Source organism: Calonectris borealis, chromosome 18, assembly GCF_964195595.1.
Source record: "Calonectris borealis chromosome 18, bCalBor7.hap1.2, whole genome shotgun sequence".
Lineage (NCBI taxonomy): Eukaryota > Metazoa > Chordata > Aves > Procellariiformes > Procellariidae > Calonectris > Calonectris borealis.
In genome coordinates, this window is record NC_134329.1 from 12,994,440 (window position 1) to 13,017,926 (window position 23,487).

Sequence of the window (23,487 nt, forward strand, 5' to 3'; positions counted from 1 at the left end):
ATATGCAACTATTATAAAATACAGTCTTAGAAAACAGGCAGTACTCACTATGTCATCTGAGGCTTTATTACATTAAGCACAGAAGAAATAATTTTGGCTGTAGTGAAAGCACTGCTTTGTGGGTTTCATTCTTCATACGGGGGTTCTTTACTGGGTGATTGCAGTAAGTCTTCTCTTAGAACCATTTTTGTGGGTTCTTTAGTTTGTTCTTAAAGAGACTGAAAACCAAGCTGGTGGTAGGGCTTCAATGATTTATCCGAGAGTTGTACTGCTATATTTTACACTCCTACTCCTGTAGGAGGGAAAGAGGTCAGTTCCTTATAGTTGCTGCAGCTCCTGGTACTTACCTGGACAGTGATCTGAGGGCTTGAGGGGGGGGGTGATTGGTTTTTTTACCATGTTACATATAGAGTGCTGCAGTATAATGAATTTAGTGCCTACTGGATTTTAACAATATTGGCATCAGTATTGTAAGACCTCCTTTTAATATCACCCATTATTTTGGAAATATGTGGATTTTAATTTAGATCTCAAACTAATGTTCTCTAATATGTTGCATATAATGTTTGAGGTTAAGCAGGGAGTCTTGGAGTCTTACCTGTTTCTGTGTTTGAGTGATATGCTCAGAGGTCTCTGCAAATATGAATTCACCCATTTTTTTTATTATTATATTTAGCTTTTCAGTTCCACGAGTTGCAATCCTGTTGTAACAGGATACGGGTAGTTGGAAAACTATACATAAACTATTATTTAAAGAAGTGGCCTATCTAAAAAAACAAAAACAAAAAACACTGCCTCTGCTTTTTTTTGTATAGCTTTAATAATCTCCATCGTTTGAAGGGTATATAATATTGGTGCAGTAGTGACAAGCAGTGATTACTGTTTGTCTCTCTTTTTGTTGTTTTTTTGTTTTGTTTTCATAAAGACAGGGCTTATATCTTCTATGCCTAAATGTATTACTCTTTTAGGTAGGTTTTACTTCAGCTTATGTGTTTTCAGCAGGAAAATCTGTACTTGGATGGCACTGTAAAAGACAAATCACCCGTGTAGATCTTTTTATTTTTCTGAAATCAGAATGTCAATACATTTGCAGGTCACTTGCAGAATATCCATAGATGCCTCGCTTACAAATTTGTTTCCATTATTTTTAAGAGGATTGCTGTATTACCTCAGTCTGCCACTATCAGAATCACAAGGTGACCATTGCCCTTAATTAAAACATCCAGAGATTTCATTGTGAACCAAAGCCTAGAACGTATATTATGCATTCTAAACAAAAACAAACAAAAAAAGATGGTATTAGACCTTGCTGCAGCCTTTAACTGGAGAGATGTCCAGAAAATAGCGCAATAACTGCTGGAACAAACAACTTAACTGCTGTTTATGTCATTGTGAAGTATTCTTGTGTTTTAATGTTTACTATTGTTTGGAGTGTAACAGTCTTGCATTTGCACATAAGCACGAGCTGCTGTGATAGAGGATAGATCATTGCATTAACTTCAGCTTCTGCATGAACACTTACAGTGTGATTCAAGATGTATCCTAAACTTGTCTTGTAACTCTTCTGTGTTTTCTAGGTAATCGGCTGTAAAGGTTTAGATCTTGATTGTATGAATGCATAAAACAACTGCTGCTTTTGTCACTGATATTTGTTATTTATCCCTTCTGTATCCAGAGGAGGATGGGTATTTTTATAGGGATGGAGTGTATTTTGAAGAACTGTTCCATCCTTTGGGAATTAGACAGTTTCTGCTTTGCATATTATGTGCTTCTCGACAAAAGTGTGGTATATTGACTTTAAGGATTAAAATAGTGTGCATTCAAATCTTTATGGTACTGATGGAAAACTTACTGTGACTTCCAGTGACTAGTCAGATGCTACCTATTTAAACACCAGTCATCCAGCTTTTTCTTACGTATTTATTAAACAAATGAAGTAGTTGGGTACTCAGAAGTTTGGAAAGACTATTATGGATAAACTTAACTGTTGTATGTAAACTTCCACTTTCCTGTGATGCTGTTAGCTTTATACAAATATATTTGTAACATCCAAGTATTTAAAAGCATCATGATTATCTTATTAATTCTCTAGACTGTACTTTGGTTCTGGAGTAAAATTCAGGAAGTGACAGCCTCCTAACTTTCCGTGGGAAGAAACGCAAAGTGCAAGAAGCCATGCTGTTGTTAACCAAATAAAATTATCAGTTACAGTGTTCTGATGTGTATCTGAGAAAGGAAAGTGAAAAAAGAAAACAAAATTCATTCGTATTGCCCAAGTAGGTTACAATGGTTTCTGTATGAGTTGTATTGGGTGCAGTAGCTTGATGCCAGTGCTAAATTGGTACAACTATAAAGCCTCATTTTCACTGAGCCTCTGCTTGCTTTTTTTCTGCACAATCATATAATCCTATGTGTTTGGTCTTTGAGTACTACATGTGTATTTTTCAGACAATTAGTTTTGAGCAATAAAGTTTGATATTATAAAATGTTCCAGTGTGATCAGTATGATGATAGCTTAAGCATATTTAGGAAAAGGAACTTTTATTCCTTGATTCTTGTAGGTATTTTTAAATAGAAATTACATCAGTACAGGCTCATTGGTTATGGAAGTACTTATTTTTATCACTTTTTTGGTACGGAATTGGATGTTTACATGGTTAGACATCACTTGGAATGAAATTGAATTAAAACTTTTTCTTGAATTGAAATTTGTATTTTTACTTAAATGATGTCACAATTGGAAATGACACAACCCAAAGTTGCTGGTTTTGGTACCTAACTGGAAAGGAAACGGGTATCGGCAAGTCCATGTGCTATAATAGTAGATTTTTTTTGTTCAGTCTGTATTAAATGTGCTTAGAAATATGTTCAGTAACTTGAGATTTAAAATGGTTATTCCTTCTAACAGTCAGTATTATTGTCTATTCTGTAGCATGGATCACAGTCCGTTAAATTAATGCTAGATGCTGAGCATCTGTATGGAAGTATGAATCCTGACTGGAGAGCAACTTTATGCAAGGGTAGGAGTCTCAACCAGGTTTGTCTTCACCCCCAATAACGTACATTGGAAGTGCAGCTTAAGGTGCTGGGCCTTGTAGTTAAGTAGCGTTACTGTCGTGACCTGGGTCTCCGCAATACGTGCTTACTGTGTTAAGGTTTCGCATTAAATACAACTGCCTTTTTCTCTTACTGTACGGGGCTCTGAGTAAAACAGTTGGGAAGATACCTGAGATAAGATCCTTTTGAGTCTAGGGCCAAGGTTTGGTAGAAGGAAACACTGTGTCCAAAAGTACTCAGTTATAACCTCGAACACTGAGTAGTCCTGTTGCTCTTCTCATTCACTGAATTAGACATCGCTCTTCCATAAATATATTTTCCATGAGGCTGAGGTTAGTCTTTTTAAAGCTACTACAGGATCAAAAACTCTTAGTGGGGCTACAGAACGTCCTGAAGATCATTGTGGTACAGGAGGTAGTTGACTGAAGGTATCCACTGAGCAGACTTACTAACAGTCCGAACAGAGAGGAAAATGAGCCTCTTTATCGAAAATTAAAAATGTCTTACTTCTTTCTGCCAAGATGGATGGCCCTGACTGGTTAATTTCTGGCTGCAATTTTGCACTGGTGAGGGTATGCCTAGAGTGAAATCATCTCAGCTTTACTTGTACATTGTAGGAAATGATCTAAGGTGGCCTTTATTGTCTTGTCAGTGACACTACAGTCTCAGAATAAAACTGATTTCAACTGTGGAAATTGTAGAAATTTTTATTAGAATGAGAGTTGGTTGCGTTCTAGTGAAGATTTAGGAAATGAATGATTTACTGAAGGTTTAAGATTGCTAAATCTTTACGAGCTCATTCAAAAGACACGGCACAGTTTTGACAGGCTAGCAGAGCTGAAAAAAGTTCCTACTGGCAGTTATAGGTCCCTGTAACAAGACTACCTGCTTTGGGAATTAGATCCTGCGTTCAGTCAGTCTGCAGGGTCCTGCGTAGCTGTTGTTGATAAATAGCAGTTATTCACGAACACTTCAAGTGTGGTGTAGGGATGGTGTTGCATTAAAAATCAGCCCAGGTTTCAAATAGTTGCATCTGAATATAGTTGTGGAATACTTTATTTAAAGCTATGTTTCAACTGTTTAAAGAGTGAGACCACCATATATATTACTTCACTCGCCTAAATTTCCCCCTGAGGGCGGGAGGAGAGAAGCAGGATTTGGCCTAATAGTACATAACGAAATTTAACTCAAATTAGTATGATGAAATAACTTGGAAGCCTTGCAACTACTCTGTTGTACAGAGATTTATTACCTGGATGTTACAGAAACAATGTTATTGAAGCAGTTAACAAGCAAAAGTAGTTTCTGGAAAGTGTCTCTCGGGAGTTAAGTTGACTCCCTCTCTTCAAAAGCAGTATCTACATGTACAGAAGTTGCCTGGCTCACATCAATGTTAGATGGGTTGGTGCCATCCAAGCACTCCGAGTCGGATCCTGCTGGTGTGACTTGAGTAGCGTCAGGCGTTGCTCCAGCAGAGCTCCCGTTTGCATAGTCCACCCTTTCAAACAATACCAGCAACTCACAGTGCCTGGTCTGAGGGAAGAGATCCACAGCCATCGCTTTAATGGGACGGAAGGATGCTCCTTTGACTCTGTTGGAAGGGGCCCGGCAAAGGCTTGATGGGACAGGGAAAGAAAAGGGAGGAAGAACTGTATTAACATTGTAGTATACTGTTTATCACTGCTACTCTTCCAAGAAAGGTTTTTCTTCCCCAAGCCTCAATTCCGTGATAGGGTTATTCACCACCCCTAATATTTCCATTATTACTCATATATTGGCAATACAGTTCCAAGCTTGCTGTGTAGCAGCTGTCAACTGTTTCTGGTGAAAGGTAGTCCTCAACGAATATGGCTTAAAAATCCAACGACAGCCCCCCTCCCCAGGAAGCACATATTTTTGTTCTTACCAAATTTACTTAGTCATCTTAATGCAAGAAATACTCACTCCACAAAGTTATTCATTGCGGCTCTGGGATTGCAGGATACATAGATAAGCTTCTTCAGATGTTCAGCTCTTCTAATGGCAAGAATTACCTTGGAATCTAGATGATCAAAACCAAGAGAGCCGTTTACCAGTTCTCTGTGCATCAACAGACTCACACAACAACCCCAGGTTGTACTCCAGCATGAACAGAACTGCTGCAATACCCAGTTGCTTCAAGCTATACCTGAAGCCTCCTGCTTAATTTGTTCCATTGGTGTTTTCCTTAGTTTCACCACCAAACCCCAATTAGGAGAATAGACTTAAAACTTAAGAGGAGGTAAACTTACGCAGCCCTGCTCGTGGCGGATCTACAATAGTAATCAGGTTCTGAGGAGCTAATACGTTAATTAGGGAAGGAACAATATCTTCAGCCTTCCCACAATGAAATTCAATATTATTCAGTTCTATAAAAAAAAAGAAAAGATGTTATCAGAGTACTTATCTAGTCAAAGCATCTTTCAGTACACTCAAAACTGGATATTAAGTTCGGATGCTTTAGAAACTACAAATTGTTTAGTCTACCCTGAAATCAGTTAATTTCAACAATCACTGGTACTTCAGATCATTTAAACAACAGCAACTTGAGCATCTTCCATTACCTGGACTAAAGCAAAACCCCACAAAAAAATAGCTACTATTTAATGTTTTATTTATGAAGGTAACTGTGGCTTCATCTCACTTTTACACTGAAATGTTTTATTTTTGGAGAAAAAAAAGAAGCTAGCTGTTAGTCAACAGGAAAACTGATCTCACAGATTAACGTGGTATTTGTTTTCAAGAGAGATTAAATGTTTAAAATGGACAAGATTACTATCAACAACATGTAATTCCAAGCTGCTTAGATAACATAAAGAGAAACTAGCTATACAACTACTATACTTCCTAACAAAGAAAGATCTTAGCGTTTGAGCTTAACTAACCATTAATTTGGGCGTTCACTCTGGCATCCTGCACAGCTTCTTGGCAGAGTTCAATTCCAATCACTTTCTTTACTTTCTATAGGATCAAGGGAAAAAGATCTGTCTGTGGTATGTAAATGTAAATTTAACCATTATTCATAGCATCAGCAGTTAACTACTATACATGAATGCTGCCTAGTACCTGGTCAGAGAATTACTGCCTTGCAGCCAGAAAAAGGGCTGAGAAGGGACCTGTGTAAATAGAGAGGGACTTTTTGGACTGAAATTGTGGGATGAACACTATTTTATCCCAGCCTGTATGTGACAGACTCCAGTTATGCTGGCGTCTTTCTTTTTTTGGGGGCCAGACTTCCTTACACAGTCTAGCAAGCCCCGCTCTAAAAGTGATATAAAAAACGTCGGTTATTCGTTATTTAAGTGTATAGCTTCTAGTAAATTTTGGCTATCCTATAGAACTACTGCCTCTTTTGACTGAATTAGTTTCAAAATAATGTAGGCTGCTCGACACAAGGGTGAGCTTTCATAATGATTTGGTAAAACAGCTGCAGGCAGTTTAATTAGAAATTAATTGAAAAAATTAAGATATCATGTGTTTCGTTTCGAGTATTTAAAGTATTTTCTTTCATTGTAAGCACAACTAAAGATCTGCACCTGTTAAAAGTAGATTATATCCAGGAAGAGAAGTTACTCACTCACCTTTGCCAAGGAAATCCCAATAGTTCCTGTACCACAGCAAATGTCAAGTACCGTGCTCTCTTGGCTCAGCTGGGCCCACTCCCTAATGGCGGTATACAAAACTTCTGCAGCTTGTGTGTTTACCTGTGAAATTACGTGTCAAATAGGTCTACTTCTTCATAAATAGTAAATGTGTTTTAATGAGTCTTAAGAAAGCATGTTTTCTTTTTCTTGTTTCTAAGAAACAAGTCAACTTCACATGTAGGTTAAAATCACATGTTACTGACCTAGACCAGCACATATTAAAAGATCACCATTCCATTGTTAAAGTCTCACTCAATTCTCTCTGAGAAGTTACGTTTTGTTATCTATGTTCTAGGAAAAACATGACTTGTTCTACAGTACCTACAAAGTAAGTCTGGAAGCTAGAGGAAGCAACAAATAAAATCATTAAGCAAAACACTAAGCAATAAAGTGAAGTCCAGACTTAAAAAATACTTCCTCTCCTTGAATAGGAAGGAGTAAAGATTCAAAATCAGGAGAATATAACCATGACAATGCACTCAGCAAGCTTTATTTTAACCTTGTTTGTAATACTGCTTTAAAGTAAATGCTGTAATTGCACATTATGGTTAAGGAAGTAGTGTATAATAAGCTATCTAAACTGGTGCCTCTAGAGCAAGCATATTCTTTGTCTTGAAGAGCAAGCAAAGCACACTGTGGGGGAAAAAAAGTAGCCTATAATCTATGGCAAATAATAGAAAATACAGTTTAGCTTCAACATATTCACAATGCCAAGTGATAATATACTTCCTTCCTATTACAATACTTTCCATTTCAACGATACAGGCTCCCTGCTTTAAAGTGTTGGAAGGGCAGAAATAAGTTTTGGAAAAACAAACAAAAATTAGTAGTACAAGCACTCCTGAACTACATATTGCATGTTCTGTATGTATAAAGGCTGCCCTTCAACAGGAGGCAAATGATACTGAACTAGTAAAAAGAAAAAAAAAGTTGTCTTCAACATGCCCCCATCAAGTTTACACTCATTCCCTGTTTTTACAGCTGAACGTAATACTCAAAGGTATTTAATCACATCAAATATACAAAAGATTAAATCTCTAGATATATATTATCTTGTTACACAGCATTAGCCAAGCTTAAAGTCATTAATGCAAATCCAGTTAAATTAGCAACTTTGTATCACCCTTACTTGAAAAAATGCATGAGGAGAAATTCTAAATTTTAGGCCAAGAAGTTCTTCATATATGTACTTATCACCAGCCACGTGCTCCAAAGGCAAGTCTTCCAGATTGGGAGATTTCCTGGGGGACGAGGGGCAAGGCATGGGGAGACAAAATAAAGAGGAAAAAAAAAGAAAGATGACAGACATGTTTATTACAATTTTTACCAAAGCTGTAGTCATTTTAAAAATTGTAGTACTACATAATAAGCAGTAATTTATAGTGGGCCAACATTTATCATATCCTTTTAGAGACTGTCTTCTTGGCCACTCTTTTTTTACGGTGTACAATTGTTCCACTGATGCAAACCTACGTTGTCCCTAGATGAAGATAGTGTGAGCCTTGTGCTCTGTGGAAGAGGATGGGGAGATTAAAAAAAATCACATAAAATAGGGAAGAAAGGAGGCAGAAGTTACTTGTTGATAATAATAAATATCCATCTACTGCAGTAAACACTGCTACAGCTTGACAGCCAGCAACTAATAGCGGGTTCATCCACTGAAACTCTACCTGCCTTTATCCAGTGAACACTACAGGAGAAAGGGACATTTCAGGAGTCTCTTGTGGAAAAGGTAAATAACTGCTCAACAAATTAGTAACATTGCTGCTACTTTTATGAAATGGACAAAATAATGGTGTGGAAGTGCCACCTACTTTTCTGTTGCAAAAATCCAGCCACCACCAAAACCCCCCAAAGCAAAGTCAACTCCCTCACCTTTGTCCTTCCTCCACAAAGTACAGAGAAGTAACACCGCTGCTTTTTCCCATCCCTTCTGTGAAGTATTTTGCCAGAGAGATTTTCAGGTCAGCTAGCTCTTCTTTACTTAATTTCTAAAGGTTTCATTTGGAAGAAGGAAGAATAATCATCTTAGTGACTGAAAGATATGATTTAGTGTATGCGTTCTATAAGCATATTAATTACTTGTTCATTTGCATGTATCAGGCTAATCTAAATAGAAGAGTAGTAATGTGAGGTAAACTACACCAAGTAATTATTCTATTTCTCTTTTGCATGCACTATTCATAAAATCAAATTTATGTAATTTTAAAGCTGCATGTCTAAGCTGCACATTATATATCAACTTAAATACCTGAGGATTAAAATAAACAATTGCCATAATGTGGCCATTCCTGCTGGTACGGACTGTGAGCTGTTTCCAGTGGCCTTCATAGGTTTCTGGGCTGTAAACCGAGTAAGGAGTTGACCTGCAATTTTCAGAAGCTCAGTTACTTAACAGAACTATTTTTTTGCGTAACATTCAATAGTTTATTGAAACAAAAGCAGCTCATCATGCAAAGTGATGAAAAATGTTAAGTACAAACGGAGGCTACATTGATTTGCCAAGAAAAGAATGACTTCCACATCTTAATTAAGAAAAAAGAAGAGACTGATGAATAGATCCTATCTCCTAGTGCAAAATAATCTGTCCCTACTTCCCACAATCCTCTTACCCGTTTTAACCCATCCAAAATTATAGATAAGATATAGGCAGCTTCTCACCGCATTCACAGAATTTTTTATAATGCCTTCATTGGCTCCTCTGCTTCATACCAAGTTCAAACTTCCCATCTTCATGATTCTTCTGAGGTTTCCATTTCTGAGTATTTAATTGCTTTTTAAAGAAATCACTCCTTTTTCTAAAAAGTATTGTTGCTTAAATTTACAACTTTTGTTTTATTCCTTGTAGGATGATTCTTATCATCATCCAAGGAAGCAATTGACCTTTGCTATTCAAATTCCTCTTTTAAAAAGCCTTTTTCTGAGTATTTTTTTACAGTTAGTGGAAGCAGCTCTCAAATAACAGACACTTCTTATTGTAGACTTATACATCTCATTGCTTGCGATAAAGCTGTGTTCGGCTGACATCTGTCCTTCCATCTCAGAACAGCTGAGCAAGAGCAAGGGAAAGACAGCCAGTGATCTAGGTACAAGATGTAAACATCAAAGAACTGCTGAAAATTGAGACTGATGTATCTTAGGTCTTAAAGCTCAGAACAAACACTAAGCTTTTCATAATATTTAATTTTATAAATATTTTTGAGTACGATATCAAAACCTTTACGGATAACTCATTTTACTTGTGCTCACCTTATGTAGTCTTGGAAAGCTTTTACTACTTTTTTGGCAATAGCAGGAATGTGAATAGTGTCAAATGGCTCCACTACAGCACATGTACCACCCTTATATTTGCCAAGACGACAACCCACAGTTTTGTCTTCTTGATTTACACCAATCCCAATCAAGAACTCACATTTGTTGCGATATTCAGTCTAGATTTAAAATAAAGTTATGTAAGATATTTACATAGTACTTATTTGTACATGCCAAGTTCCTCCTGAAACAACCCTCATATGGCTAAATGTATTTGCAAATGGACACAGGACATTTAGTTCACGTGGAAGATATTAATGGATTTTGATGTATGAGAACTAATGGCAACAATGAAAAAGTATTAGTAAGTCTTGTTATTTAAAGAGCAAAATATTGCCTCTGTTGAAGAATGTTTGTATTAGCCTACAACACAAGCTTGTAGGGATAGTATATTCATTTTAAAAGTAGAATATCCAGTTAATTGTAGCTATTCTTCTGCTTCCTGTAAATACTTCCACACAATATTTACATGAAAGGCAACAAGGTCTAAAATTTATCATCCATTACAAGAAGAAATCAAATACTCAGTTTGTCCACTGTTTCTTAAGACCAAATAACTAATTTAACCCTAAGCTCATTAACCCCATTCCATACTTTACCTAGGATTACATTACCTGTAATGGTGATGCTTTCACTCCCTCTACCGGGCAACACAATTTATTATACTTCTGCTTCTGCAGGAACAACCAAGGTAATAAAGCTCTGTTGTTATTTCCTATTTCCCTGCCCAAATCAGAAACAAAAATTGTAAAGTATACATTTAGAAAAACTGAGGCTAACAGTTGCACAAGACATTTTTTTTCTTTTTTTGTATAGGGCATAAAAAAGTATCAGATTATCAGATGAAGAATATTTCTTCCAGAAGGATTTTTTAACAGGCAAACCCCTTCCAACTTTGTAAAAGCTGTAACCTGAAAAAAATAAAGAGTTAAACGTAGTTATAAAGGTATGTACTAGATTTATCAATGTATCCATGCATGAAAAGGCGGCCAATTTTATCTACGTAAGAGATAGAAGTGATACTTTGATCTACAAAGACCAGGCATAAAAATTTGAGGGGATTTTTAAAGAGAAAATCATAATAGTAATTTACCATCTCTACAGATTGATTAACTCTTACACCACTTGACAGTGCCAATTTTTTTTGAACTTTAAGGGCACAAACATCCTTCTGCTTAGGCCTACGGAACAACAGATCTTAAAACAATGCCCCTTCTTTAAGCAATCTTTCGATTGCAATACAGCAATAGCAAGTTTTGTCAGCTGGAACAGTTTTTAGGTCCTAGCATCACAGATTATCTTTTATTTACTTTGTCAGGGGATTTGGTTTTTGACCTACCTCTAACTTACTTTATTTTAAGAGATAGCAATTTGTGCAAATTTAGCTATATCCCAACATAAGGTCAAGCCTTGTAAACATTACAGTAGCTTTACAAACAGGAATTACTTTGTCAGCTTCTGCAGCACTTGTTCACATTCCTGCTTCTTTTTGGCCAGCTGCTCTTCGTAGGGCACGTTCCACAGCGGGGTCACGACATCCGCTATTTGCTTGCTCAGAGGCTCCTCTCCGCTGGCTTTGGAGGGAGCCGGCCGCTTCGCCTCTCCCTGCTCCGTCTCCTCTTCTTTCTTCCTTTTTTTTGCAATGGGGTCAGCTTTCGGCTTGGCAAGCCTAACGCTCAGGTGCCGGCTCTTCCACAAAACCCCGTGGAGGACTTTCATGGCCTTGTCCCTCTCCTCCTCACTCTTAAACGTCACGAACGCGAACGTCTGCTTCCCGAAAAGTTTTATCTTATGAGGATTGAGTCCGTATTTGGCAAGGAACTTTTTCACATCATTAAACCCGATGTATTTGGGAAGGTTTTGTATTTCTACTTTATAGATCTCGGAGGTAAACAAGTCTCCCTTAATGTATCTGTACACGTCGGGGCAGGCTGCGGGGCTCTCCGCGGGGTCACCCCCGCCTCCACCGGCCTTGCTATCCACTTCAGCCGCATCTCCAGCCTCCGGCACAGGAGCCGCGACGCGGTCGGGGTCGCACCGATCGCTCTCCTCCTCCATGCTCCCGCCAGCCCCGCGGAAGCGGCCGCACACACCGGCGCCAGCCTCCCCTCGGCCCGGACACCAGGTCAACCCCGGCCCCGCGTGGCCCGCGCAGACCTCACGCTTCCTCGTGCCGGGCGCCTGGGGGCGGGGCTGCGGCGTCACCGACAGACCGTCGCAAAAGGATGGGGGGGGAGAGAAACGATCTGGTTTTTTTTAAATGTCTGCCCCTCACCGGTACCGTTCCTCGCGTGGGGGGTCAGCTGCGTCGCTTAAAAATAATAATAACAGCGACTGAAATATCGCCCCCCTCCGTCACGCACGTGGGCGCCATCTTGGGTCGGGACGCGAGGTGGCCGCCGCCATGCCGCGAGGGCCGATGGGAAGCGCCTCGGGAACGGGACCAAAAAAAAAGCTTCGCCGGGGGCAGGGCGCGCCCGCGACGGGGACCGGCGCCGCAGGCCGCGGCCAGTGCTCTCTGCGCGCCGGGCCCCCGCCAGCCGCGGCACGCCGGGGGCGGGGCGGGGGCTGAGGGAAAGTGGGTGTTTCCCATCGGGCCTTGCGGCACAGCGGCGCGGGCTGCGGGAATGAGGTAAAGGCGGGAGGGGCGGGGGCAGGAAGCTCGGCGGCCAGGCGGCAACGGCGAGCGGAGCGGAGCGAGCCCAGCCCCATGGCGGACACCAAGGTGAGGGGAGCGGGGCGCCGATGCGGGAAGGCCTGGCGCTGACGGGGGAGGCGGGACGGACGGACGGGGGGGGCTGGGGGCGGGAGAGTAACGGAAACAGGTGGGGCCTGGCCGGGGGGAGAGGGCCTGAGGGCCTGCCGGGGTGGGGGAGGCGGAGCGGCCCGCAGGAGCCGAAGGGCTTCGGCGGCGGGGGACCCGAGGTCAAGCAAGGCCCGGGGCCGGGAAGGACGCGCGCTCTGGGCCTTGTGGGAGGGTAGGGAGCGGCAGCGCCGCCTCGTCCCCGCCCGGCTCCTCGCGGCGCGGCTGGGGCTGCCCGGCCGTTTCAGGCGGCTCGGGCACGTGTGCCTCCTGGGGCCTGTCCTTTGGCGGAGCCCAACGCGGGAGGCCGAGGCGTCCGCTCCCGCTCCGCCCGGCCTGCGCCGGCGGCGTCCCTTCCCGAGCGTGAGGAAGCCGGAGCCTCTCGTAGGCGCCACGATCTCCTCTGCGACTCGGGCGGTTTTGAGTGATCCCTCTCCCCGTTTCCCTCCTTTCTTCTCCTTCTCCTCCCTCTTTTCCGCCCCTCCCCCCAGCCCGGCTGACTGAACCCTTCGTGCCGCGGCCCGGCCAGAGGAGTAGCCCCACGTGCTTTATATCGCGGCAGGGCTGGATCTTATCGTGATAATGGGATCTGCTTTCTCTCACATGTGGCTGTTGTGAATTATGCATTTCTCATGGCTTCTGTAATTAATTGGTCAGGCGCAGAACGGATGGTGAAGTACAATACGGGATGTGCTACTACTGCTGAAGAAGACAATATGTAAAAGTTTGGCCAATGTTTCTTTTCCTGTTTCTTGAAAACAGATGTGACTTAATTTCTCTCTCACTCTTTTTCTTATGTACTGGAACACTGGGGACATAAAACTAATGATGGCTGGTGTGATGTTGTTGACATAACCAGAATTTATTTTGCAACATTTCTTACCTAATTCCCCCTTGCCCCTTTTTCTTTCTTTTTTTTTTTCCTTCCCTCCCACCATTTAGGAAAAATAGACTGCTTCATTTCAGTTGCTTTATGCCTCTGGGGTGTATACCTGCTCTGTAAAGGATACTCTAAATAGAGCCTGTAGGAGTGGACTCTTTCATCTGTAAAGTGAAAATAAGATTTAGGTGTCTTCGATGCATAGACTGTCTTTCCTTTCTCTATTATTCAAACAACAACTAAAAGCCCCAAATCAGTTCCCTCGACCTGAGATAGCTGTTTGTGGCCTCATTAAACTTGCAGATGAATCTCCCTTCTAGGCTTCTCTACTGAATGCTTCTTAGCAGTGCATGTGTATGAAGTATTAGAGATGTTTATCATTTACTTACTAGTCACATACTAAAAATAATTTTTAAGGCTAATGAATGCTCTGACAAATTCCTAAATAACTAAATAGGAAGTAGTATTTTGGCCATTTACCTATAACCTAAAGTTCCCCAAAGAGTCTTAGAGCAAAAAAACTTAAATTATTTCATGAGTGTGCTTCAAAAATACCTTTGATTGTGGGTGATTCTCATGCATAAGACTAGAATAATGAACTTCTGGATGTAATGTGTCCCTTAAGCTGGGGTAGGTGGTTGCTTTGGTGTTGTGTTTTTCTTCTTTTTTCCCATTAAGGATAGGTCATTAGCCACTAAGAAATAGTAGTGCTTTAGTAGCATAAAACACATTATATAGGAAAAATGGTTGAAGAAATTATTTTTCCATAACCGAGAGCTATTGCTCCAAGGCTGAGCCTCGGCACAACTAATAAGTGTGGTAGGACTAAAACATCTAGCACTGCAAGAGCACTTTTTTTTTTTCTTGGTATAACTGTATGCTGACTTTAAAGCCATTTGTTTTCAGCTATAATAATTTTTCTTTATTGTTACAGGGTATTTCAGTTACTAAGATCTAATTGCTGAATAGTTCATAAATGTTTTCATTTTAAACACAGATATGAATACTTCACATTTTAAGTACACAGCAAGTTTTGTGTTTTTTCTATTTTTTTTTCTCTCCAGGAAACACATGAGGAGCACGATACTTCTACTGAAAATGCAGATGATTCTAACCATGATCCTCAGTTTGAGCCCATAGTTTCCCTTCCTGAGCAAGAAATAAAAACTCTGGAAGAGGATGAGGAAGAACTCTTTAAGATGTAAGTAGAATATTTCTAAATGTTTAGAGTAGTATATTGTTAAAAGTAGTATATTATCTAAATGTTTATTAGGCTTAAACTTGAATGTGTTTATAAAAAGCTAGGTAAGTTGTTAGGAATCTCTATGTATGAAGTGGTAATCAAAGTTGGTTGGTATTTACTGTGGTGGCAGAGATTGAGTGGGGGCATGATTGATAATAATTCCCCAAGAAACTCTGACGTCTGGAACAATAGAAGGGAGCTGATATTATGAATCTGGCATTAGTATTGTTTAGCCTAAAAGAAAACATTAACTTGGATAATAATTAGAGGTTTGAAATTGTGTGATCACAATTTCTTGGGGGGAAAAAATGAGATGTATATAGTGTTGCTGCTGTGCATCCCCAGTTGTAAAGGGTGATGTATGATATACTGAAACAAGAAAAGGAATAGATGCAGTACAATATTGGGGCATTTGTGGCAGTACTTTCTGTTGTCTTAAACCTAGTTTTATCCTTAGATTGGGCTTACTGTCAAATCAGGATAGCTTGCTTAAGATGTATGATATGCCTGAAGAAAAACATATGCTAAAGGCTTAAGAAGTGTTTTGAATTTGATCCATGATGTGTTTGCTTTAAAAAGGTTTAAAAGATACTGCTCTCTCTTAATCACAGAAAGGTATTGTTCATCTGGAAGAGAGATTTGAGTTCTCCTTATACAGATTCTGCTGAAAACTAAAGCAATGGTCAGTTTCTGACAAGTAGCACGGTGAGATCTCTGACCATTAGGCCTCTCTGTACATCTGATGTGCAGAATCAGATGGAAGAAGAAATTTTTTTATTTAAAAAGGAGGAGGGGAAACAATAGTGTAAGTTCCAGTGCTCTGTAGGTTCATTTTTATGTCTACAAAGGGATGAAGGAGGAAAGGAATCCTTTTTTTGAATGCTGGTTGTTCTGATAGCTACTGAATGCCAGCTGGACTTGGAAGGAAGGGTTTGCTTTGGAACAAAGTAGTTCATCTGCATCAGAGCATCTGTTAGAGTAGCTTGCTCCAACATCTGACACCTTCTCTTGAAGGACCTGGCTTATTACAAGTCCCTATCCCTTGCTCTTTTATAGAAAAGTGTATTTTTGTATATATCCTGTAGTGTGAGCAGGTGCTTCCTTTCCTATAGCAGTGTCCTAAACTCCTCACTAGCAGAGCTCAGGCTGTCTCTTGGGTCAGTTTTGACTAATGTCCCAAACTACTCCTGTTTCTCTTTTGGCACACTGGCATCCTGGAAGATTAAACAGTGATGTTCTGAAGCAGGTATGTTGCACTGCAGTGCAGCACTAAGCTTCCTTTATTCCTGATGTAAGACTAGCAACAACTAGGTTTTTGGAGTTAAAAGGAAGGGAGTGACTCTAGAGGGTGAGGCACTTTGTTAACAGTTGATCAAACATTGGGCTTGGAATTATACAAGAGTCTTTACTTAGCCTCAAGCTGCTCAATTTCTTGAATTAATAAATACTGATGGTTAGATGGAGCAGTTGTATTCATAATACACCTAAGATGTAGCAAAACCTGTTGATTAGCTACCTTAATTTAAAAGGTTGCCTACACCAAATATGTTTATCATCCCCCAAAAGTGTATCCAGAACCTGTTGAATTTTAGTACAGCTATTACATAATTCCTAATAGTTTGTTATTAAATTTGAATTTATCATATCTGTTTCTAAATTTGTATCCTGAAGTTGAACAAGTAACCTTACAAAAGGAATTGTTTTCTTTCTTGTGTGTGGCTTTTGAAAAAACAACTGTACTGTTCAGTCGAGAATGCTGTTTTGATAAATGTTTCTACATGCAGGCTAACTTCTTAAATTCTCTCTTCTTCAAGGCGAGCAAAGTTATTCCGATTTGCATCTGAGAATGACCTTCCAGAATGGAAAGAACGAGGAACTGGTGATGTAAAACTCCTGAAACACAAGGAGAAGGGAACAATTCGCCTCCTCATGAGGAGGGATAAAACCTTAAAAATCTGTGCAAACCATTATAGTATGTTATACATTGCTATACTTCCTATTTTTGTTTTAAAAAATAAGCTTGTAGAATTGTACATTGTAGATTAAGAGTTCAGTGGCTTTTTAGTGGCAGCTAGAGAATTGCTGTATGTCTTTAAACAGGCGTCAAATTTATATTAAACTGTAAATATAGTTGTCTCTTGCTCTGTACAAAAGGCTACAAGCATCAATACCAATGAGTGCTTATTTTTATTAATGGAAAGAAGCTGTAGCTGGTTTTGGTGATTGCCTGCGAGGCTGAGTCTTAAAGTTGTTCTATTCTTCAGACCGACAGTGTTCTAAAGAGACTTCTAAAATTTAGCTGGGATAGACAGACATTATGTGATTGCTTCCAATGTGTGTCTGTGTGGTTTTTTAATGATTAATAGAGTGTAGAAAATGTAGGCCTTAATACTGTTTAGGATAAGAAATTAATGTAAGCTGGCTTGTTTTCATAAAAGAATGAGAAATAAGCAGTCATGTAATAACTTACTACTTTGAGGTAAATGGTTGAATTGGTAGAAGCAGTTGCTTAACCATCCGAAAACAGATGCTGAGGTGCTAAACTAAGCTGAGGCTGCCTTTCTCTGCTTGTGAAATAAACTGAAATGAATGTGGTATATTCAGTTCACTCATTCAAAAAGAATGTGTGTTGAGAGCTGATGGAGCAGGAGAGGTTTGTTCCTTTGATCCTCTTTGAATAAAAATAAACATGAAAGGGCAGGACAGACTTGAAAGTCAATATAACTAGCAACAAGTAGACTAATTTGGTAATATTTTGTTACTTGCTTGCTTTGGTAATACTGAGGGTGTTACATGAAGAGTATATAGTATTCTGTGGAGTTAAACTACATTTAGATAACTTGAAATAACTTGTTTGAAGTAGCTTAATACAAATCTGAAGTCGGAAGCAATAGTGCTTATTTTCTTTGGGTAGATCTCTTCAGAAAGACTATTCAGAGGACACAGGTGTTTCTGTTTAGTAAAAGAAATGGCAAATATGAAAGCAACCAATAAGAATAAACCTTTTGATTAGGAAAATAAATGTACATATGCAAAACAGAATTTATAAATATATAGTGTTCATGTCAAAAGTTTTTTTTCCTGGAAAAACTTCTTTCAGTAGAGATTTCTTTATTGAATTTATGCTGACTCACAGGCAGACAAAAGGACTCAATTTTTGCAAAACATTAAATGAAACAAAATGTAATTTGATCTCTAAATTTAAAAAAATGCAAAAAAGTGAGTAGACTCTTCGGATTTCTCCCAAACTAAACAAAGGACCCAGGGGTCGGGGAGAAAAAAAGCCCTGCTTAAACTTTGCATGTGTGTAATGCAAAAAGTCTTGGAGTAGTGTGAGAAGTAACATTCCAACTTCTCCAGTCAGTCAGGTGAAGTAATTATAGTGTCTTGGAGGGGGAGGGCTCCATGTACTGGGAAGGATCAAATGGACTGAATATGCTGTGCGCATCTTGCAGCACTGCAGAATTCTGTAATACCTTGTAATAGAGCTTTAAACTGATGGGAAAGAAATGAACCTGATTTGATGACTAATTGTAGGAATAATGCTTTTTAAAAATAATTTTTATGTAGTATTTTTGGTGTGCAAAAGAAGAATGAATGCTGTTTGTCTGTCTGGATGCCTTTTCCTCGTAAACCATTTGACTGTTCTTCAGAGGTGTGTTTAGTGACTGCATCTCCCTTAGTATTAGTCATCTGTTTTAAATGAGAATTGAATCAAACTCTCAGTTTCTTAACAATAGGGAATCTAGCATTCTTTTATACAGTAATGGTCTTGCATCATTTTATTTGAGGACATAAAGAAAAATATATATGGGCATCATTATCTTGTATTTATCCAAAAGTAATCCTATGGAAAGTGCTTTACATAACCATCGCAGCCAGTTGTCAGTAAGATTTATGGAGGCTGGCGTGGAAAACATTTACTGTTGTGCTGTCTACATCTTCTAATGCTTTCTTTTCAGTCACACCCTTAATGGAGCTGAAGCCTAATGCTGGGAGCGACAGGGCATGGGTCTGGAACACACATGCTGACTTTGCAGATGAAAGCCCCAAGCCTGAACTTCTGGCAATCCGGTTTTTAAATGCAGAGAGTGAGTGGACTGGCACTGAACTTTCATTGACTGTATACTGTTATACTATAGACATGTCTAAACACTACTGTAAACCACTGTTGCAGATACGCTGTATCTTACCGCTGCATGATAGTGTTAGCTAATTACTGCTTTAACTGAGACAAGTCACTTAATCACTTAACCATATGTGTTGACAAACAGTGTAATAATTAAGTTTCCAGTAATATTTATAGAGCTTTCTGCCCTAGGCACTTTTTTAACTTAAGCCATTTCATGCAAGTGTAATGCCAATTAGAATAAAACTAAAAGCAGTAATACTGTGGGGGAAAGATTAATACATGCAGCTTGCTTTCATTTATCTCACGTGCTCAATTGTAGTTAAGATTACATTTTTTGCATTAGAGGCAAGGAAATGCTGACCTGAGATTTCTGGTCCATCTGCATTAGCAGAACATCTGATTTTTTTTTCTTTTCCCCTTTAATGAAGTATGTAGTATCATCTTTGTTATGATTAAATGGAACACTCGGTGAAAAGTGCTAGTCAAACCCAACTATCATACTAGTTGGTGGGTTTTTCTGGAGTGATTGCATTGACTGTTGGAACAGAAAGTAGGTCTGTAATTACATATGGATCAGCTAGTAAGGCTGAATGACAGTGTAGCTTTCCCAACTCCTTAGGATTGAATCAAAGTAGTGGGTTTTTTTCTTGAAAAAAGAAGCAAAATGAAAGAGGAAAAATGTTGCATTTCCTGCTTTACAATTTGCCACACAAGTTTAGTGTGTTAGCCACTTCTTCTCCCTACATGCTAGATGGCTAATAAAGTGGCTGTGTATTTTAAAACTAGATGGATTTGCCTACATCTAGGAAGAACTTAGTATATCTTGCTTGCTTCCTTTTCCTCAAGTCTCCAACATCATATTGTTTAGCCAAATAAATGTTTCTGATCCACCAGCTTAGTGCTTGCTTCTTTCTTAATCAAATATGAAATTAAAGGGTTTTGGTAACTATTTGCTCATCTTTGAAAAGTCTTTCCCTCTTTCTGGTAGAGGTTGTTCAGCTTATTGAGTGTTTTGTCTTGAGGGAGTAGTCCTCTCTGCCCGTTTACCCTTTGCAGTACTGACTAAGCAGATGACAGGTGAACAGACATAAGTATGCCCTTCAAGTATCTTTCCTTTTTGAGATGCTTGAAAAGGAATCAATACAAATACTTCCTGGACTAGTTTCATAGTGGCTTCTGAATTCCTGTGGGGCAACAGTGACCTCATGTGGTCTGTAAGACCAAGTTGGCATACCAAATTACTTTTTTTATAGTTCTGATGTTAGAAAGTACCTTGCCTGATCCGCTTTTGTGTCTTGTTGCTTGTAGTACTTGTGTAGAAACATTACTGTAACTCGATCAACTGCTTGGAGTGACTGTTAAATCAAGTGGTGGCTTAGACCAAAACATCATGGTTATGCTTCCTTAGCTACTGTAGCTTGAGTCCAGGCCTTTGGGTATTGAATCTGAATGCTGTATACTAATGAAACAGGCTTTATCTTCCATTCTTGATGCAAAGATCTCTAAATTATGGTAAGGATGTGGCAGTCTTTTAGGGTATAATGTAGCTGACAAGGATAGTAATTCAAAGCTAATCTTCAGTCTTTTGCACACAGATAGTCGTATTAGCAGTCTCTGACATCGTATTCCTATTCCTGTAGGCTAGGGACAGCTGGGAGTTGCAATAACTACAAAACAGCTCCTTCTGGCTTTATGTTTTAAATATTTTGCAAAATAAGCTGCTTTAATAGACTTGCTAAAGAAAATAAACTGCATCTGCACAAAGATGTGATTCAAGAATTTTGCATGGCACCTTGTATGATTTTAAACTAGGTTACTTCATAAGTGCCTACAAGTTTTGTTTACACAAAACTTCTCGGGTATCTTTCCTCAAGATTGGAAGTATTCAATGTTTCAAGGAGGTAAAACTAATGAAAAAAATATTCTATCTTTACTGAAACAGATGCACAGAAATTCAAGGCAAAATTTGAAGAATGCAGGAATGAAGTAGACAAGAGAGCAAAGAAAGGTAAGGTTAAAAGTCTAAGCGTAGTACCACGCCACTTTTTCTAGCTGTTTGAGTGGTTATAGCCCCCTGGAGTATCATTGTGTTTTAGCAGACTCACTCTGTACTGAACTGCAGTCTTCAGTTCAGGTGCTTTTTCTGTCTGCGAGAGTAATAGTTCACAGGAGTGACAATTGCCTTCTTTCTTGTAGAAGGCTGTTACAGTTCTGTTGGGACATTGCTTTTTTGGAAAGGCTACTAAGGAAGCATTTCTGGTTTACTGTACACAAATGAACTGCAACCATAGTGATATTTCCTCCTTCCAGTTCCCCTTTCCAAATTCCAGAAATATATAATCATGCAAGTAGAATACTTAATTTTTATAGTTGTTAACGTGTATGAAGTTGTAGCATTTCTTCACAGGTCTCTCTTTATTTAATAGATTAATGCACTGCCTTGTAGAATTGCCTATGTGACAAGATATCTCACCATGTAAAATAAACACTTCCATCTTTCTAAAGTACAGATTACTAGTGGTCTGCAGTCAACGCTCTTCAAGATATTTAGATCAGAATTTTTCAGTCTTAAGAACTTTCTATTCCCCAGTTTCAAACTGGGGAACTTGACTTTTGTTTTTTTGGTTAGGGTAGGCAAGAAGCTAGGGACTTGAGACATTTACTTGACTGGACACTGTATGGAGTCTGTTACTGGTAGCAGCAAAGCTGACCAAATGTTACATGTTTCTCAGTTACTATGATTAGGCCCTCATTAAGTGATTAAAATATGCAAGTGGTATTTCTTGAATTCTGACATCTGAGGTAATTACCAACGGAAAATAAATGGAACTAATCACTCCAGTGCTCGGTGGAGAATTTCTTTACTTTTGTTCTTATTCTAAATACCAGCTGTCTCTCCCCACGCCCCTCACCCTCCACGTCTCTACTCTTTCCCCTGTAACAGGAAAATCTGTTACTGCCTGTATGTAACTTTTTTCCTAATCAATCTCTTAGCAGGCACAGACAAAAATGATAGCGCTGATAAAGTTGCTGAAAAACTAGAAGAGCTTTCTGTAAAGGAAGACAGCAAAGAATCTGAGAAGAAAGAGACCAAGGAAAAAACTGAAGAAAAGCAATAAATCATCCTGGGCCTTGCAGTTTTTCCTTTACTTTTTTCTTTTTTTTTCTTTTTCTTTTTTTTGTTTTTTTTTTTTTCTTTTTTTAATTTTTACAAGGGACTTTATAAGGAACTGAATTCAACGTTCAGGTTGTTTTTTCTAAGCTTTTGCCCTTTTGAAGATGTCTTCAGAAAATCCATTCCCCAGTCATGAAAATGTACTGTGCTAACTTTCTTTTCCATAGTGGAAACACTTATTTATAGTCATCCAAAAGAGTGAATAAAACAAACTTGAAAACAGCATCAGAGGACAGAACTGAGTTTTCTATATAATTTAAAGGTTTATGAATACACTTGTTTCATTGGGTGTTGAGATACATATCATCATACCTGTGGATTAACTAGCTTAACAGACTTTACCAACAGGGAAGATTAAGATTGCATACATGTTTCTTGTATGGCTTCTAAAACTAATATAACAGACCTTGCACGCTTTTTCTGCTGCATGTTCCTGAGCAGGGCATGTGCCTGTGGTTCTTGAAATGCAGCAGACTCCTGGAATCAGGGGATAGAGCACTCCTGGCACATTATTAATGATGTTCCATCAGACAGTGAAAATAATAGTGGGGGAGAAAATGTATTACGTGAGAAGTATTTTCCTCTTGCAAACAAAATCTCTGCTCTCCCCCTTCCCTCCCCCCCCCCCCCTCCCCGAATTTGTTAATATTACAAATGCTTGACTCCAGCACAAAGTTGTTGCTGTGGTCCCAGATCTTCCATGATGTGCTGCTTGCTGACTGAAGGCAGCAGCAGCAGCCTGTTGTACTAAGGTGCATACAAAGGAATCCTAACTGTTTGAGTACCTTACTATGAGATTCCCCTTGTCAGCATATCATAAAAGTTGTACTCTAAAATTTATAAGCTTTTTTCAGGGCTTTGGAGCTTGCATTGCTTTTACAAATTGGAGGGGTTCTGAACTTTTAAGATGCATGGTGGGAGGCTGTGCCTTTTGGAGAGTGGCGGTCTGACATTCGCTTTGGAACAGTTAATTATGTTGTACACACTTGAGGGGCTCTCTCCTTGCCAAAATGGGCAAACTGATCGAATCTCTTCCCTGCAAATGTTTTCTGTTTATCCGGTTTCAAGTTAGTGCTAGAGAGTAGGAAAATAAAGCAATAAAATCAACACAATTTTTAAGTCTGATAGATTAATTGAATTTCATTATTAACCACTAATGCAAGGATAGTGTTAGGATAGTGTTAGGATAGCGATGGAATTCTGTAATACAGTTTCCAAAATAA

The 23,487-nt window shown here is 39.2% G+C and overlaps 2 protein-coding genes and 1 non-coding gene across 5 annotated transcripts; 2 read left to right on the forward strand and 1 right to left on the reverse strand.

Moving 5' to 3' along the window:
- Positions 1 to 4,286: 4,286 nt before the first annotated feature.
- On the reverse strand, positions 4,287 to 12,402 carry TRMT2A (tRNA methyltransferase 2A). 3 transcript variants are annotated; one of them, XM_075168010.1, is made up of 11 exons: positions 11,479 to 12,402; positions 10,646 to 10,754; positions 9,969 to 10,150; positions 8,971 to 9,085; positions 8,595 to 8,710; positions 7,849 to 7,960; positions 6,657 to 6,779; positions 5,961 to 6,036; positions 5,328 to 5,444; positions 5,002 to 5,098; positions 4,287 to 4,672 (listed from the first exon to the last, which is right to left on the reverse strand). In XM_075168010.1, exons 1-11 carry the CDS (start codon positions 12,087 to 12,089, stop codon positions 4,384 to 4,386), a joined length of 1,947 nt encoding a protein of 648 aa, XP_075024111.1. In that variant the 5' UTR covers positions 12,090 to 12,402; the 3' UTR covers positions 4,287 to 4,383. The 3 variants fall into 3 exon arrangements, with proteins under 3 accessions (XP_075024111.1, XP_075024112.1, XP_075024113.1); XM_075168011.1 differs by having other exon boundaries at positions 4,287 to 4,706; XM_075168012.1 differs by having other exon boundaries at positions 4,591 to 4,672; positions 4,964 to 5,098.
- Positions 12,403 to 12,627: 225 nt separating this feature from the next.
- On the forward strand, positions 12,628 to 22,502 carry RANBP1 (RAN binding protein 1). The gene is made up of 6 exons (XM_075168013.1): positions 12,628 to 12,756; positions 14,779 to 14,915; positions 16,772 to 16,929; positions 18,920 to 19,048; positions 21,032 to 21,097; positions 22,084 to 22,502. The coding sequence occupies exons 1-6, from the start codon at positions 12,742 to 12,744 to the stop codon at positions 22,206 to 22,208; spliced, it is 630 nt and encodes a 209-aa protein (XP_075024114.1). The 5' UTR covers positions 12,628 to 12,741; the 3' UTR covers positions 22,209 to 22,502.
- On the forward strand, positions 21,185 to 21,316 carry LOC142090391 (small nucleolar RNA SNORA77). The gene has a single exon (XR_012676516.1). It is a non-coding gene; the product is annotated as a small nucleolar RNA SNORA77 (small nucleolar RNA).
- Positions 22,503 to 23,487: the final 985 nt, after the last annotated feature.